At 40.9% G+C, this 18,509-nt stretch overlaps 1 protein-coding gene across 2 annotated transcripts in view; it reads right to left on the reverse strand.

The window, feature by feature from the left end:
* Window positions 1-18,509, reverse strand: part of fnbp1l (formin binding protein 1-like) — a 181,493-nt gene that overhangs the window by 42,150 nt on the left and 120,834 nt on the right. For both annotated transcript variants that reach the window (XM_063064635.1, XM_063064636.1), the window contains exons 4-5: window positions 11,378-11,525; window positions 2,153-2,215 (exon numbers count right to left, since the gene is read on the reverse strand). In XM_063064635.1, the coding sequence (XP_062920705.1) occupies window positions 2,153-2,215; window positions 11,378-11,525 (211 nt within the window). The remainder of the gene's footprint in view (window positions 1-2,152; window positions 2,216-11,377; window positions 11,526-18,509) is intronic.

Genomic DNA, 18,509 nt, shown 5'->3' on the forward strand with positions numbered 1-18,509 from the left:
GAGAGGAGCAATGGAGTCGATCATGGGTTTGCGCCCTCGACGTCTCAATCAGAGAGGAGCAATGGAGTCGATCATGGGTTTGCGCCTCACCTCAATCGGAAAGGAGCAATGGACTCGATCATGGGTTTGCACCCTCGACGTCTCAATCAGAGAGGAGCAATGGAGTCGATCATGGGTTTGCGCCTCACCTCAATGGGAGAGGAGCAATGGACTCGATCATGGGTTTGCGCCCTCGACACCTCAGTCGGAGAGGAGCAATGGAGTCGATCATGGGTTTGCACCTCGCCTCAGTCGGAGAGGAGCAATGGAGTCGATCATGGGCCCGTCTCCAAACCTCACCAAACTCCCTTGGAGACAGCAAAGTGCTAGATCCCTCAACTGGCCAAAAACACACCATCAAAATGTAACTCACAGGTTCCATTTGCACTCAGCTTAGTAGTAGAATTATATCTGAAAGAAGGAAAAGAAGTCGTTTTGTGAACTATGAAGGACTTTACAATTGGTTATGTTGTTTGCTGGCACCATCTTGAATCTTAGAATCTTGTGTTTTCCAAAATATAAAATTAGAAAATATGACATTATTTGATTATAATCAAGCATCCAGGGGGAATGGGATGTGCTGGTTGTAATGAATATTTTAGATTTTTCAGAATCAATCCAAAAACAAAACTACATCATACATTCTATACACAAATATTTAAATAATTTGCTGAACTACATGTCATGTACTTATCATTTTAAATAACTTCTATGCTGCAATCTACATTTTAATGTTAAACAATTGTAATAAAACATATTGCAAAAATAACCAAATGATTGACTGTACTGACCATCGTACCAAGTGCCTAATCTTCAAAGAGGATATTGCTGCTACTGAACTGCATAAAAATAAACTAAAAATGCCTTTTCACATTTAAATTTTGCATAAAACTTCAAATAAAATTCACTGTTTTTAAAAATGATACCACATTTTTTCAACTAGGCATTTACACCTAGCACAGCCTGGGTAAAACTTCCTCTTAGCCTAAAAAGTCTCTTGGTTGCAATACTGAAAAAGGCATTGCAATTTATTTCTGGTGTTCTGAATACCTTAACAACATTTTATTAAGATTAAATCAACCCTGAGAGTTAAAGTTGAATGCTTAATATTCTGAGAAACATCTTCTGATTGCATGAAATTTCTAATTGCACGAATACCACATAAACCAGAGTTTGCTATATATGTTTATCATACAAAATCTCTAGAATAAGATTTTGACATGAATCTTCCTTTTACTAAAACAAAAGTTCTACAAAATACACAGAAACGAAAATTCCAAAAAGTGCACAATTTGGGAGAGGGAAGGGGTTAGATTGATTGTGGAATACATTTAGGTCAGCACAACATCATGGTATGAAGGGTCTAAGTTCTATGAGTTGGCCATAGTAACTCAATACCATGGAGTCTGCAGTCAATGCCGAGTAGTCCCTCTGCTTGTAAAATACTGTGCCACTCTATCTGGCAGGTCTGTCCTGCTGATGAGACACGGATTACCATAGGGGTGTCTTGCAAGACATTTCTCCCAATTTAGACACGAGTTCTCAGATGTTCGTAGAAAGAACTTGCAAGGTTCTACTGTGGAAGGATTTTCGTAAGGTTTTACTGTGGAACGATCTTGAAGGGTTCTACTGTGGAAGTGACTTTGGACATGTCAAAAAATTCAGTACCTAGATTGACGCCAGATGGGATGTTCTTTCGCCCTTTCACCTCTCAACAACATTTGATAGTGGAAACTTAGACAAGTTGTTGTTGCTTTTGTTAATGGGAACAAAATATAACAGCCTCCGATGTGAAACATTTCTCAGCTTAAGGGAATTACAGCATGCATCGCTCTGACCCCTGCTCTATTTTTTAAATTAGAGATACAGCAAGGTAACAGGCCTTTCCGATTTAACAGCCCACAGTGCCCAATCACACCCATGTGACCAATTAATCTGCTGTGGAATGCGGGAGGAAACACATGTGGCCACAGGGAGAATGTACAAACTCCTTGCAGATAGCGGGACTGAACCAGAGTTACTGGTGCTGTAATAGCATTACACTAACGTGCCACCTAATTCACAGAAGATTTTGATCCAAAGTCAGCTTAATAAAAAAAAATACACAACTTACATTATCCATCTGTTTCCAGCACATATCCAAATACTGCTGGGCTTTACGTCCTTCCTGGAGATGCTGCAGAAAAAGCCAGAAAGTTCTAATGTTCAAGACTGTCTAACAATCTTAAAAAAAAATCAAAACTGCCCTACAGTTTGGTCCTTGATGTACTTGCACAAGATTAATGCAAACGTTTTATCTTATTCGTTCAATGTGATTCTGGGTCTGATAATTTAGCCAATATCAATACACCAATGATAGAGCATCGAGTCATATTTATTTGTAATTTGTCCGTCACAGGAAAGGCAGCATGGACAGAGGCCATACGGTTCAATCTGCCCATGCCAGTACTTATGCCTTACTCTGGTCTTCTCCCACCTTTCTTCAGCGAACTCCCTATTCCACTCTCCTTCATATGCTTATACAGCTTCCACATAAGTGCACCTACACCACTCACTTCAACTATTTACTGCAGCTGCAAGGTCCACATTTTCAGCACTTTTAATTAACCTTTTATTTAATTCTTAATAAATATGCTCTTCCTCACGAATGGAAATATTCTATCTACATCTATTTAATCCAAACCTATCAATTTAAAATCTCTAGGTCATCCCTAGTCTTTTCTCAAGAGAAAGTACACTCAGTCTGTTCATCCTTTTCTGATTATATACTGTATAATGTTATTGGAATGGCTTATTATTGGCACATGAAGGTACATTGAAAAGATTGCCTTGCATATTTCATACAGATCAATTCATTACTAAGTGCATTGAGGTAGAAGAATGTAAAACAGTAACAGAATACAGAATAAGGTGCAACAGCTGCAGAGAAAGTGCAATGTAGGTAGACATAAGGTGCAAGGACATAACAGAGTCAATTGAGAAGTCAAGAGCCCTGATCGCACCAGGGAATTTACAGCAGAAAACAAATACTGGACTGGAAGTGTTATATCTGAATGCCTGCAGTACAAGAAATAAAATGGACAATCTTGAAATTCAGCTACAGATTGGCAAGTATGGCATTGTGGCCATTTCTGAAACTTGGCTAAAGGATGGCTGCCATTGGGAACTAAACGTCCAAGGATATACGGTGTATCTGAAAGATAGGTTAGTAGGCAGAGGGGGTGGTATGGCCTTGTGCATACAGAATAATATTAAATTATTAGAAAGGGATGACAGGATCGGAAAGTATAGAGTCTCTATGGGTTGAGTTAAGAAATGGCAAGCATAGAAGGACTCTAATGGCAGTTGTATACAGTCCTCCAAACAGCAGCTGGGATGTGGATTACAAATTACAGCAGGAGCTTGAAAAGGCGTTGTCAATAGAGCAATGTCATGATCATCGTTGGGGATTTTAACATGAAAGTGTTAAAAACCAGGCCACTACTGGACCTTAAGAGAGAGAATTTGTAAAATGTCTAAGGAACGGCTTTTTAGAACAGCTTGTTGCTCAGCCCACTAGGGGATTGGCTGTGCTGGACTGGGTGCTCTGCAATGATCCAGAGGGGATAAGTGAGCTCAACATTAAGGAACCCTTAGGGAACAATGATCACAATATGATCGAGCTCAAATTTCTTTCTCTTTCTTTAGTAATCTTTTTATTGATTTAAAAGGTGCATAAATACAATCAAGAGGAGAATTATCTCAAAAAAAAAATATATATATGTAACAATATAAACTGAGATTAAGATAAACTTTGTTAAAATCATATTGTTAAACTAGTATAAAATATATAATAAAAAATGAAAATAGCAATTCTCCTCTTATCAGTTTATGAAGAGAAAAGAAAAAAACATTGAGTTTTAAATGAAGAGAAAAAAATCCGCTACACTATATATAAAAAAAAACAAACAAAAAAAAGGGACTGGGCAGTCTATTTTGAGGATATGACCAAAAAAAACACAGACTTTCTGTTCAAATCTAAAACTTCAGGGAAAAAAAGATTGAAAGAGTAATAAATCAAATTAAATGAAAATATTGGATAAAAGGTCGTCAGATTTGCTCAAATTTAAAGGATGTACCAAATATCCGACTTCTTATTTTCTCTAAACTTAAACAGGACATAATGGAGGAGAGCCAATAGAAGACCATAGGTGGATTAGAATCCTTCATGCTCAAATTTCAAAGTGAAAAGGGGAAACCAAATTCTAATGTGTTGGTATTTCAGTGGAATAAAGGAAATTACGATGGCATGAGAGGGTCAAAATTGACTGGAAAAGGACACTAACAGCAAAGACAGCAGAGCAGCAATGGCTGGAGTTTCTGCAAAAAATGAAGGAAGTGCAAGACAGATATATTCCAAATAAGAAGAAATTTTCAAATGGAAGAAGGACACTACCATGGCTGACTAGTGAAGTCAGAGCCAAAGTAAAAGCAAAAGAGAGGGCATACAAGGAAACCAAAGTTAGTGGGAAGATAGAGGATTAGGAAACTTTTAAAAACTTGCAGATGGAAACCAAGAAGGTCATTAGGAGGGAAAAGATGAATTATGAAAGGAAGTTGGTAATTAACATCAAAGAAGATACTAAAAGTTTTTTAAAGTATATAAAGGGTATAAGAGTTGAGGGTAGATATAGGACCAATAGAAAATAATGCTGGAGAAAATGTAATGAGAGACGCAGAGATGGCAGAGGAACTGAATGCGTATTTTGCATCAGTCTTCACAGTGGAAGACATGCAGTACACCGGACATTCAAGAGTGTCAGGGAAGTGAAGTAGGTGCAGTGAAAATTACGACTGTGAAGGTAATCAGGAAGCTTAATAGTCTGAGGGTGATAAATCTCCTAGACCAGATGAAATGCACCCTTAGGTTCTGAAGGAAGTAGCTGGAGAGATTGCAGAGGCATTAGCAATGATCTTTCAAGAATTGATAAATACTGGCATTGCACTGGAGACTGGAAAACTGCAAATGCTACTCCACTATATAAGAAGGGTGGGAGGCAGCAAAAAGGAAACTATAGACCTGTTAGCCTGACATCAGTGGTTGGGAAGCTATCCAAATTGATTGTTAGGGATGAGATTATGGAGTACAGGGAGGCACATGACAAGAAAGGCCAAAGCCAGCATCGTTTCCTGAAAGGAAAATCCTGCCCCACTAATCTACTGCAATTTTTTTTGAGGAAATTACAAGCAGGGTAGACAAAGGAGATGCAGTAGATGTGGTGTACTTGTACTTTCAGAAGACCTTTGGCAAGATGCCGCACACGAGGCTGATCGACAGAAAACAGAGAGTGGGAATAAAGGGATCCTATTCTGGCTGGCTGCCAGTTACCAGTGAGAGTTCTACAGGGATCGGTGTTGGGACCACTGCTTTTTATGATGTATATCAATGATTTGGACTATGGGATTAATGGATTCGTGGCTAAATTTGCCGATGATACAAAGATAAGTGGAGGAGCGAGTAGTGTTGAGGAAACAGATAGAGTTAGATAGTTTAGGGGAACGGGCAAAGAAGCGGCAAATGAAATACAATCTTGGAAAGTGTATGGTCATGCCTTTTAGTGGAAGAAATAAATAGGCAGATTATTATTTAGATGGGGATAGAATTCAAAATGCAGAGATGCAAAGGGACATGGGAGTCCTTGTGCAGGATACCCTAAAGGTTAACCTTGAGGTTGAGTCGGTGAAGATGGCGAAAGCAATGTTGGCATTCATTTCTCGAGGTATAGAATACAAGAGCAAGGATGTGATGTTGAGGCTCTATAAGGCACTGGTGAGAACATACTCCGAGTATTGTGTGCAGTTTTGGAATCTTTATTTTAGAAAGAATATACTGACATTGGAGAGGGTTCAAAGAAGATTCACGCGAATGATTCCAGAAATGAAAGGGTTACCTTATGAGGAACGTCTGGCAGCTCTTGGGCTGTATGCTGTGAAATTCAAGAGAATGAGGGGGGATCTCATAGAAACATTCTGAATGTTAAATGGTCTGAACAGATTAGATATGGCAAAGTTATTTCCCATGGTAGGAGAGTCTAGGACAAGAGGGCACGACTTCAGGATTGATGGACGTCCATTTAGAACAAAGCTGTGGAAAAATTACTTTACTCAGAGGGTGGTAAGATCTGTGGAGTCCAAGTCATTGGGTGCATTTAAGGCAGAGATAGATAGGTTCTTGATTAGCCAGGACATCAAAGGATATGAAGAGAAGGCAGGGGAGTGGGGATGACTGGAAGAATTGGATCAGCCTATGATTAAATGGCAGAGCAGACTCAATAAGCCGAATGGCCTACTTCTGCTCCTATATCTTATGGAACCACTCAACAGTCTTACAACAGCAGGGTAGAAGCTGCCCTCGAGTTGATGGTATGTGTTTTCATGTTTGTTCTGCCCAACAGAAGAGGGGAGAAAAGTGAATGTCCAGGGTAGATGGGGTCTTTGATCATGCTGGTTGCTTCACTGAGGCAGCAAGAAGTATAGTCAGAGAGGAGGAGGCTAGTTTCCATGACATGTTAAGTTTTGTTCACAATGCCCTGCAGTTTATTTAGCAATGCAGCATGGAGTAGGCCTTTCTGGCCCTTAGAACCACGTCACCCAACAACCCCAAACGAACCTTCTTCTTAACTACAATATTAGGACTGGGGGGGGGGGGGGTTCAGACTCCGAACACTTGGATGTTCCTTTAGAGATGAGGAAGGACTTCTTTAGCCAAATGGTGGTGAATCTGTAGAATTTATTACCACAGAAAGCTGTGGGGATGAAGTCATAGGGTATAATTAAAGCTGAGGTTGATATAGTACTGTACGAAAGTCTTAGGCACCCTAGTCTATTTTTTTAAAAATAAGGTTTCAGATGGTATGGCCTCCTCAGAGCCCTGATCTCAATACCATCAAGGCTGTCTGGGATTATATGGAGAGACAGAAGCAAGTGAGACAGCCAGAGTCTGCAGAAGAACTGTGGCAAGTTCTCCAAGATGCTTGAAACAACTTACCGGCCAAGTTTCTTATCAAACTGCATGACAGTGTACCTAAGAATTGAATGGTCACACCGAATAGTGATTTGATTTAGTGTTTTTTTTTACTGTTACTGCTCTTTATAGTAATTTTTTGATATTTAAATACTTTATTATTTTTGAAAGCATCTTTTCTTTAACACATGCCTAAGACTTTTGCACAGTACAGTAGTTTCTTGAATAGTAATGACGTCAAAGATTATGAGGAATGGTGGAGCAGAGTCAATGGCTGAATGGGTTAATTTTATCTTATGGTCTCAGATTACACAAAAAAAGAACATTTGTGCCATTGTTTTCTTATGTCAAACACACACAATGGGTCCATTTACAAGCCTAGTAATATTTTTTCATTAATAAACTAATATATAATTTTAAGGTACTTAATGATCTCCATGTATTTTGCTTTATTTGGACTGAAAATCCAAGACCAAGAAATAAGTCACCCTGAAAAATCAACAGAAATATGCTATTGTATTATTACTTCTCCCTCTGTCACCCCCCCCTCCCCCGAGGCTACAAAAAGAATTAATCCACCTTATTTTCATGGATAAATACTAGATACAGGTTGTCTTGTTCTATTATCTCCACCCAAAATGATTCCAAGTGGACATAGTTCAGAGCTTCTACTTCAGTGTAAATATCACCAATAATTTTGTCTTGGTCCATCCACATTAACATTGGTCAAGAAAGCATACTAATGACTAATTCCTCAGGAATTCCTAAGGAAGTTCGGCATCTCTGATGACTCTTACCCATTTCTATAGATGCTTCATAGAAAGTATCCTATCCAGATGTATTACATTTGGTGTGGCAACTGTTCTGTCCAAGAATGCAAAACATTTCAAACAATTGTGAATGCAGCACAGTTCATCATGCAAATCAGCCTCACCTCCATTGACTTGTCTACACTTCTTGCTGTCACAAGAAAGCAGTCAACATAATCAAGGACCTCTCTCATCAAGTCATTTTCTCTTCACCCTTCTATCATGGGGCAGAAGACACAAAAGATTGAAATCATATACCACAAACTCAAAAGACTGCGTCCAGCACACTGTTAACAGATTCTTGAATGAACTTCACACATTCAAGATGAAATTCTTGATCTGCATGTCTATCTCGTCATGGCCCTTACACTTTATTTGTTTACCTGCAATGCACTTTCTCTGCAACACTCTCCTTCTATATACTATCTTGATATATCAGGGCATGACCTGCCTGCATAACACATAAACAAAAGCCTTTTGTACACATGGCAATAATAAATCTATTATTTTGAACTTCTCTTACAATCCTTTTGCCTTCTTGGTTTTAGCTCATCTGTTATCAGAACTACCACCCAAGATTCAAAGTACATTTATTATCTAAGTATGCATTCAGTATACAACCCTGAGATTAGTCTTCCCCACAGTCACAAAACAAAACAACACTATGGAGCCTGTTCAAAGAAAACATCGAACACCAATGCCAAAATAAAAACAAATCGCACAAACATCAAAAAAAGAGCAAAAAAAAACAGAATATAAAACATCAAACCAGAGTCATTAAACAGTCTAGGAATGTTCAGTTTAGTTGAGCTCAGTTCAGTTCAACTTAGCGCTGTGTCGTTTGCTGAATGCAGGCTGCAGAGCAAGTCAACCCCAATCAAAATAGCAATTAAAAAAAAAGGAGCAACTACAAACATATCAAAACATGAACTACAGAATCCAATTCTCAAACCACTTCAATTAAACCGTGCCAAAACCCAAGACTCTGGTACCATTGTAGAAGAGCAAGACAGAGAGACCAGTCAAATGCAAGCACCTTCCTCCAAGAGCAGTGAGCAAGAGACCAGTCAAACACAAGCAGGCGGTGCGGAACAGCCGCTCGCCTTCCACTCTCATCTTCGTTGATTTCAATCTTGCTTGACCATTTAATCAGCGAGAAATAAGCTGATCTTGGGCTTGCACCTCATCTTCTGGCTTCTTGGCCTCCAGGCCGCACGCTCCAATCACAACCTCACTGTACTCCGTAAGAGATAGCTAAGTGTCAGATCGCTCAACCAGCCCGAAATACACCATCAAAATGTATATCACAGGTTCCAATGATAGCAGAATCATATTTGAAGGAAGAAGAACACATAAAAGTAGTAATCTCCAAATCTTCCTCTGCTACATTGACAACTGCTTTGGCGCTGCTTCATGCACCCATGCTGAGCTCCTTAATTTTAATCAATATTGCCTTTAACTTCCACCCCGCCAATAAATTCACTTAGTCCATCTGACACCTTCCTCCTCTTTCTTGATCTGCCTCCATCTCTGGAGACAAACTGTTAACCGATATTTTTTTATATATAAATGTACTGATTCCCACAGTTATCTTGACTAATTATCTTCCCACCCTATCTCTAAAAATGCTATTCATTTTTCTCAGTTTCTTTGCTTCCACTGCATCTGTTCCCAGGACACAGTTTTCCATTCCAGGACTCTCCTTTAAAGAACAGGGTTTCCATTCCCCCACTATTGATGCTGCCCTCACCCACATGCCCTTCATTTCCCGTACATCTGCGCTCACCCCATCTTCCCACCACCTTAGTGTTAAGAGTTCCTCGTCATTACCTATCACCCCATCAGACTCCTCATCCAACACATTATCCTCTGCAACTTCTGCCATCTCCAAAGGGATCCTACCATTAAACACATCTTTACCTCTTTACCTCCCCCCCCCCATGCTTTCCATAGGGATTGCTTCCCCCGTGATTCCCCTGTCCATTCATCCCTTTCCACTAATCTCCCTTCTGGCATTTATCCCTGCAAGCAGCCTAAGTGCTACACTTACTCCCTTCACCTCCATTCAGGTCCCCAGGCAGTCCTTCCAGGTGAGGCAACACTTCACCTGTGAATCTGCTGGGATCATCTATTGCGTCTCGTGCTCCTGATGTGGCCTCCTCTACCCTGGTGAGCCCCATCACAAGTTAGGGGACCACTTTATCGACCAGCTCTACAACATCTGTCACAGCAGGATTTCCCGGTGGCCAAATATTTTAATTCCGATTCCCAATTTCATTCCAATATGTCAGTTCACGGCCTCCTCTTGTGCCAAGACGAGGCCACCCTAAGGGTGGAGGAGCAACACCTTATATTCCGTCTCGGTAGTCTCCAACTTGATGGCATGAATACCAATTTCTCCTTCTGATAAGTATTCCTCCACCCATCTTCCTCTATTCCCCAGTCTGACCTTTTACCTCTTCTCACCTGCCTATCACTCCCCCTAGTGCCCCTGGTTCACTCTCCTCTCCTATCAGATTCCTTCTTCTCCAGCCCTTGAGCTTTCCCACCTACCTGGCTTTTTATCACCTCCCAGCTAACCTCCTTCCCCTCCCCCCAACTTTTTTTTTCCTGGTGTCTTGTCCCTTCCTTCTCAGTCCTGAAGAAAGTCCCAAAACATCGACTGTTCACTCATTTCCATAGATGCTGCCTGACCTGCTGAGTTCTTTTTGTGTGTGTTGCTTTGGATTTCCAGTACATGCAGACTTTCTCGTGTTTATCTTCTTCAGTAGATGTCCTCACCTCTCCGTTTCCAGTATTTCACAGAAGTGAAGTATCCTGGAATATTTAATTCCCAACCTTGCACATGAAGCAATCCTATCTCTCAATGGTTATGAGATCAAATCAATTTCATTCTACCTTTATTATCTAATCTTTCATCCTTATGCATCTAGAGGTGATGCATTCAAATTCACGTGCCCATTTGACCGACTATACTTTAATTATTAAAGTACCTCTATTAAGATCTATTTCCTCGACTGAACCATTTTTAGCTAAATCACTAAAACCGTCTACAGGCTTATCTTCTCTGACACTGTTTCTCAATTTCAGAATCAGAACCAGATTTAATACCATCAGCATATCTTGAGAAATTTGTTGATTTTGCGGCAGCAGTACAATGCAATACACGATAAATATAGGGAAAAAAACTGAATTACAGTAAATATGTGCATTAGTTAAATTAAGCTAAGTAATGCAAAATCAGAAATTAATTTAAAAAAAATAGTAAGGTAGTGTTCAGGCATTCAATGTCCATTTAGAAATCATATGGCAGAGGGGAAGAAGCTATTCCTGAAAATCACTTGGCGTGAATTTACGCTCAAATCTCCACCATCTTTTCCACTTGTTTCAAACCCCATCTGCCAATCACTTCACTGGGCCACTTCTCAATAGCCAAGTTTTTTTTTGCTCAGGCAACAAGTTAAAAAAAGGAAGGGAAATAACATTGTTTGCTCTACACTATATTAAGATTAATATAAATACTCACTGTTTTTCTTTCAATTTTCAGATCATGAGCATATCTAACAAGCTCTCCATAGACTCTGTGGCCTATTTCTTCAGCAACAACTTCACGTTGGCCTGCATAGTCATTGAGTTCATTGAGAACTTGGAAGAAGGATTGACAATAGGAAAACCTGCAGCAAAATGACGAGAGTTAGTATATCTAGAAGCAGCATCAAGGGGCCTCCTGGGTATACAAAACTGAACCCATCCAAAAGCCTTTCAAACATTGCAACTGCCTCCACCATCTCTGCATCTTAAGTAATCTTCATATAATGTCTTCAGTCAGATAATCAATAGTTCAAGCTCAAACAAAAGATGAAAGCACATAATGAGTTGACAAAGTAGCAATGAAAGACTGGCACCATTGTAAAAAAAAAAGCAGGTGAAATCTTTAGTTTCCACCCGATGTTTATTTGATAGCTCAAGATCAAAAATTCAAAGTAAATATATTATCAAAGTACATAAATGTTATCATATACAACACAAATTCATTTTCTTGTGGGTATACATAGTAAATCCAAGAAACAATAGAATCAACAAAAGACCGGACCCAAAAGGATAGACAAACAACCAATGTACAAAAGACAAACTGCAAAGAAAAATACAATAATAAGCAAAAATATCATGAACATGAGATGAAGAGTTCCTGAAAGTGAGTCCATAGTTTGTGGGAACAATTCAATAAAGGGGACGGTGAAGTTGAGTGAAGCCATCCCCTCTGGTTCAAGAGCCTGGTGGATGAGGGATAATAACTCTTCTTGGACCTGGTGCTGTGGGTCTGCAGCTCCTGTACGTTCTTCCTGATGACAACAGCAAGAAGAAACCAAGGCTGGATGGTGAGGGTGCTTGATGATGGATGCTGCTTTCCTGTGACAGAGCTCTTTGCAGATATGCTCCATACTGGGAAGTACTTTACCTGTAACAGACTGGATGGTATCCACTATTTTTTGTAGGATTTTCCATTCAAGGGCATTGGTGTTTCCTACCATGCCATGATACAACCAGTCAATATACTCTACACCACACATTTGTCAAAGTTTTAGATTTCATCCATAGATGTTTGTCCACGTTTTAGATGACCTGAGCAGATTAAATATGGCAAAGTTATTTTGCATGGTAGGGGAGTCTAGGACAAGAGGGCATGACTTCAGGATTGAAGGATGTCAATTTAGAACAGAGATGCGGAGAAATTACTTTAGTCAGAGGGTGGAAATCTGTGGAATTTGTTGCCACGAGAGGCTGTGGAGGCCAAGTCATTGGGTATATTTAAGGCAGAGATAGATAGGTTCTTGATTAGTCAGGGCATGAAAGGGTATGGGGAGAAGGCAGGGGAATGGGGATAACTGGAAGAATTGGATCTGCCCATGATTGAATGGTGGAGCAGACACAGTGGGCCGAATGGCCTACTTCTGCTCCTGTATCTTATGGTCTTACGGTCATGCAGAATCTTCACCAACTCCTAAGTAGTGGCGCTCCTGTGCTTCCTCCATAATGGCACTTATGTACTGGACCCAGGACAGATCCTCTGAAATGATAACACAGAGGAATTTAAAGTTGCTGACCCTTGCCACCTTTCATCACCAGTTGAGAGCTGGCTCGTGGACTTCTGGCTTCTTCCTCTTGTAGTCAATAATCAGCTCTTTCGTTGAGTGAGAGGTTGTTCTTATGGCATAATTCAACCGGATTTTTAATCTGCCTCCCATATGCCAATTCGTCACCATCTTTGATTTGGCCAATGACAGTTGTGCCGTCAGCAAACCTAAACATGGTTTTGGAGTAGTATTTAGCCAGACGTAGGTATAAAACAAGTAGAGAGGAGGGCTATGCACACAGCCTTGTGGTGCACCTGTGCTGATGGTGACTGTATGAAACCCCTTTTTACTGGGCATCTCTGGAAATGCAGCTCGTTAGCTCCTTGCCAACAGCCACTGGACTCCATGGCGAAAACCCACCTTTCCCAGGCTTCGTACGTCTAGGGTGTATATGACTTCAGCCCCGCCAAATCCAAGGGGTTGGGACATCTCGCCCAAGCCCCGGTTTGTGTGAATGGCTGTGTGATTTACTGCCCTGCAATAGCCCGTTAGCATGAAGTAACAAAACGCACATTGCATACAATTATAAAGTATATTTGTGAACATTATCTTAACCAAAGAGTGAGTAAAGAAAAGAAAGAAAAAAAAGGGCCTATTATAATTAAACAGTGAAATGAGCACAGGTTGGAGCTATTATCTTCCAAAAGCCATAATCACTGATCCTAGGTAGACCTCCACACCTTGGCTCCATTGCATCACGTTTTCCCGCCAGATCCAATCCTACGACCCGCTGTCTCTAGCGCCTTCCCTCTTCATCTCTCGCCAAAGTCTGAGCCCAAACTTAGTGTCTCTAAAAAAAACTCTCACAGCGTTCTCTAGAACCTTCCCCAGTTCTACCATCCTAAATTGATGACAGTGTCCTCAGCATCCCTCATCTTCAACGATAACCCAAACAGACTGAAAGCAGAAGAGACTGCTCTGACAGAACTGCTAAAATTAAATACCTACAGCATAACAGTAAAAAAAATGTGACCCAGGGCACTAAATATGGATGAGATGTTAGACCACGAGTCATAGGAGCAGAATTAGGCCATTCATCCCTGCTTGTTACTTCCTCAAAGAACTCCAACAGATTTGTCAGGCAAGATTTCCCTTGACAGAAATCATGCTGACTTTGACTTATTTTATTATTAGTCTCCAAGTACCCCAAAAACGTCATTCTCAACAATAGACCGCAACACTTTCCAAACCACTGAGGTTAGACTAACTGGTCTATAATTTCCTTTCTTTTGCCATCCTCCCTTCATAAAGAATGGAGTGACACATACAACTTTCCAGTCCTCCGAGACCATGGCATCCATGACCTCTTCAGCAACCTCTCTCAGGACTCTGGGATGAAGTCCATCTGGTCCAGTTGGTTTATCCACCTTACGATCCTACAGTTTGCCTAGCACTTGTTCCTTTTTAATAGCAACAGCACTCACTGCTGCTCCCTGACACTCAAGGACCTCTGGCACACTGCTAGTATCTTCCACAGTGAAGACAGATGCAAAGTACTCATTAAGTTAATCTGCAAATTCTTCGCCCCCCCCCCCCCCATTACCACCTCGCCAGCGTTATTTTCCAGTGGTCCAAATATCAACTCTCACCTCCCTTCTACTCTTTATATAACTTAAACTTTTAGAATCTTGCTTTATATTATTAGACAAGACCATAAGACATAGGAGCAGAATTAGCCATTTGGGCCATCAAGTCTGCTTTGCCATTCAATCATGCCTGATCCTTTTTTCTCTCCCTTCTCAGCCCCACTTCCTGGCCTTCACAATGAAGACTGAGGAAAAATACACATATAGTTCATCTGACATCTCCTTGGCCCATTATTTCTCCTCCCTCATTTTCTAGCAGTCCTATATCCACTCACATCTCTCATTTTTTTTTACATACTTGAGAGAGCTATTACTATCCACTTTGATATTGCTTGCCTTCATATTTTATCTTTTCCCTCCTAATGATTCTTTTAGTTGCTCTCTATAGGGTTTGAAAAGCTTCCCACTAATTTTTACTTTGTTCTATGTCCTCGCTTTTGCTTTTACATTAGCACTGACTTCCCTTATCAGCCACGGTTGTACAATTTTGCCATTTGAGTATTTCTTTGTTTCTGGAATACAGGTGTCCCCTGCTTTTCGAACGTTCGCTTTACGAAACCTCACTGTTACGAAAGATCGACATTAGTACCCTGTTTTCGCTTTCAGAAGGTGTTTTCACTGTTACGAAAAAAAGCAGCATGCGGGGAAAATCAGCACACGAAAAAATCAGCGGGCAATAAAAGGCAGCACGCCACGCGCCCCAAGCAGCCGCTCTCCCTGGATTCGGAACTGCATTCTCGACAACATTGCTTAAACACGTGCCTGTGAGCAGCCGCTTGCAAGATGAGTTCTAAGGTGTTGGAAAAGCCTAAAAGAGCTCGTAAGCATGTTACACTTAGCGAAAAACTAGACATAATTGAGCATTTTGATCATGGTGAACAAAGTAAGGACTACGTGAGTTTGGCTTGTGGAAGGTGACAAACATGATGTTGAAGAGGTTTTGGCATCCCATGACCAAGAACTGGTAGATGAAGAGCTGATGCAATTGGAAGAGGAAAGGATAACAATCGAAACCAAATGCAGTAGCGAACGGACCGAAAGTGACTGCAAGAGATTTTCGCTGCAGTGGTAAAGCACGACTTTAATTTTGAAAGGGTACGTAGGCTTAGGGGATATTTGCAGGATGGCTTAGGTCCTTATAAAGAACTGTATGATAGAAAAATGCGCGAGGCTCAGCAGTCAAGCAAGCCTTCCGCATTCATCACAGCAGACGACGAATCTCAACCTTCGACATCGAGGCAGGCAGTCATAGGAGAAGATGAGCTGCCTGCTCTAATGGAAACAGACGACGAGATGACACCCCAGTGTCCCACCACCCTAACACCCAGGCCGCGGACAGATACTGTACCGATTCGCAGAGAATGCAGCAATAGCCGGGAGGCACACAGCACATCTTTAAGAAAAAAGCCGAAATAAACTCACTAATTAATTAGGTGCCATCCGCCACGTAATTAATTAGCATGTTTATTTTGGGTTTTTTCTTAAAGATGTGCTGTGTGCCTCCCGGCTACCGTTGGACCCCTGCGTGCTTCGCGGCAATTTATCGGTTAGCGGCCTGAAGGGTGGGGGCCACTGCACCACCCAACCTGCGACGACTCAGTCTAACGCACCATCATCAGTGTGTCGGCGCTGTCCCGATTCCTGTAAGTGATACTACACTGTACATACATTATTTCTACTTTATATCGGCTGTGTATTTTTATGTGTTATTTGGTATGATTTGGCAGCTTCATAGCTTAAAGGTTACCGGAGAGTGCTTGCGCCGTGTTTCTGCCGAGAGCGCTTGAGTGAGATTTTCTGCCGACGGCGCTTGCGTGAGAATTTCGCTACGGAGAACAGTGCAGTAATGATTGTGGAAAAGTATTTCTACTTTATATAGGCTGTGTATTTATTATATCATTCCTGCTTTTACTATATGTTAATGTTATTTTAGGTTTTATGTGTTATTTGTCACGATTTGGTAGGTTATTTTTGGGTCTGCGAACGCTCACAAAATTTTCCCATATAAATAAATGGTAATTGCTTCCTCGCTTTACAACATTTCAGCTTACGGACCGTTTCATAGGAACGCTCTACCTTCGGATGGCGGGGGAAACCTGTACATCTATCTTGCACCTTCTTCATTTTTCCTAGAAGCTCATGACATTGTTGTTCTGCTGTCATCCCTGCCAGCATTTCCTTCCAATTTGCTTTGACCAACTCCTCTCTCATACCACTATAATTTCCTTTACTCCACTGAAATACTGCTATGTCAGACTTTACCTTCTCCCTATCAAATTTCAAGTTGAACTCAATCATATTGTGATTACTGCCTTCTAAGGGTTCTTTTACCTTAATCACCCTAATCACCTCCAGTTCATTACATTCAATCCAGTATAACTGATCCCCTAATAGGCTTAACGACAAACTGCTCTAAAAAGTTATCTCATAGGCATTCAACAAACTCTCTCTCGGGATCCATTTCCAACCTGATTTTCCCAAATGACCTGCATGTTGAAATCTCCCATGACTATCATAATATTGCCCTTTTGACACCTTTTCTATTTCCTGTTATAATCTGTGGTCCACATCCCAGTTACTATTGGGAGGCCTATATATAACTGCCATCAGGGTCTTTTTACCCTTGCAATTTCTTAACTCAACCCAAAAGGATTCACATCTTCCAACCCTATGGCTATTTATTATTGGCTAGTTTGCCCTCATTTCTTTTCCCTTCTTATAGCTTTTTTAGTTGACTTTTGTTGGATTTCAAAAGTTTCCCAATCATCCAACTTCCCTCTCACTTTTACTACCTTATATGCCCTTTCTTTGGCTTTTATACAGTCTTTAACTTCCCTTGTCAGCCACTGTTGCCCACCCCTGCCATTTGAGAACAACTTCTTCCATGGGACATATCTATCTAGTGCCTTGTAGGCTATTTCCAGAGACTATTTCCACAGGCTCTACTATGCCATCATCCCTGCTAGTATCTGCCTCCAATCCAAATGGACATGCTCTTCTCAAGTCTCTGCAATTCCCATTATTCCATTGCAACACTGATACACGTGACTTGTTCTTCTCCCTATCAAATTGCAGTATGAGTTCAATCATATTATGATCACTGCCTCCTAAGATTTCCTTTATGTTAAGTGCCCTAATAAGATCTGGGTTATCACACAACACGCTACCCAAGATAGCCTTTCCCCTAGTAGGCTCAAGCACAAGCTGCTCTAATAAGCCATATCATTGGCATTCAACAAATTCCTTCTCTTATGATCCAACACCAACCTGATTTTCCCAATCCCACTGCATACTGAAGTCCATTACAATTGTGACATTACCCTTATCACACGCCTTTTCCAGCTCCCTTTGCAATCTCAACTCCACATCTTGGCTACTATTTGCAGGCCTATATACAATTCCCATAATGTTTTTTTTTTAAACCTTGCTGTTTCTTAATTCCACCCACAAAGATTCAGCATTCTCTGACCCTATGTCAGCCTCTTTCTAAAGACGTAATTCCATCTCTTACCAACAGAGCCACACCACCGCCTATGCCTTCCTACCTGTCCTTTTGATACAAGCTTAGTCGTTAAGCTCCGACTAAGGCATTTTTTCAGCTACAACTCAGTAATGCCCACAATGTCATACCGACCAATCACGAGTTCGTCCACCTTATTCCAAAGGCTACGCGCTTTTAAATGCAACACCTTCAGTCCTGCATTCTTCATGCTTTTGAATTTTGCCTCTGTGGTACAAGTTAACTTTTTGCTCTGTGTGCATTTGTACCCAGCCATTGGCTTATCCTTACTTGCATTCATGTTACACCCATCATCTACCTGTAAACTTGCTGACTCATCCTCAGTTCCATCATACTGGTTCCCATCCCTCTGCCATATTAGCTTAAACTACTCCCAAAAGCTCTCGTAAACCTGCCCGAAAGAATATCAGTTCCCCG

This window comes from Mobula hypostoma, chromosome 12 (genome assembly GCF_963921235.1).
Source record: "Mobula hypostoma chromosome 12, sMobHyp1.1, whole genome shotgun sequence".
NCBI classification, from domain to species: domain Eukaryota; kingdom Metazoa; phylum Chordata; class Chondrichthyes; order Myliobatiformes; family Myliobatidae; genus Mobula; species Mobula hypostoma.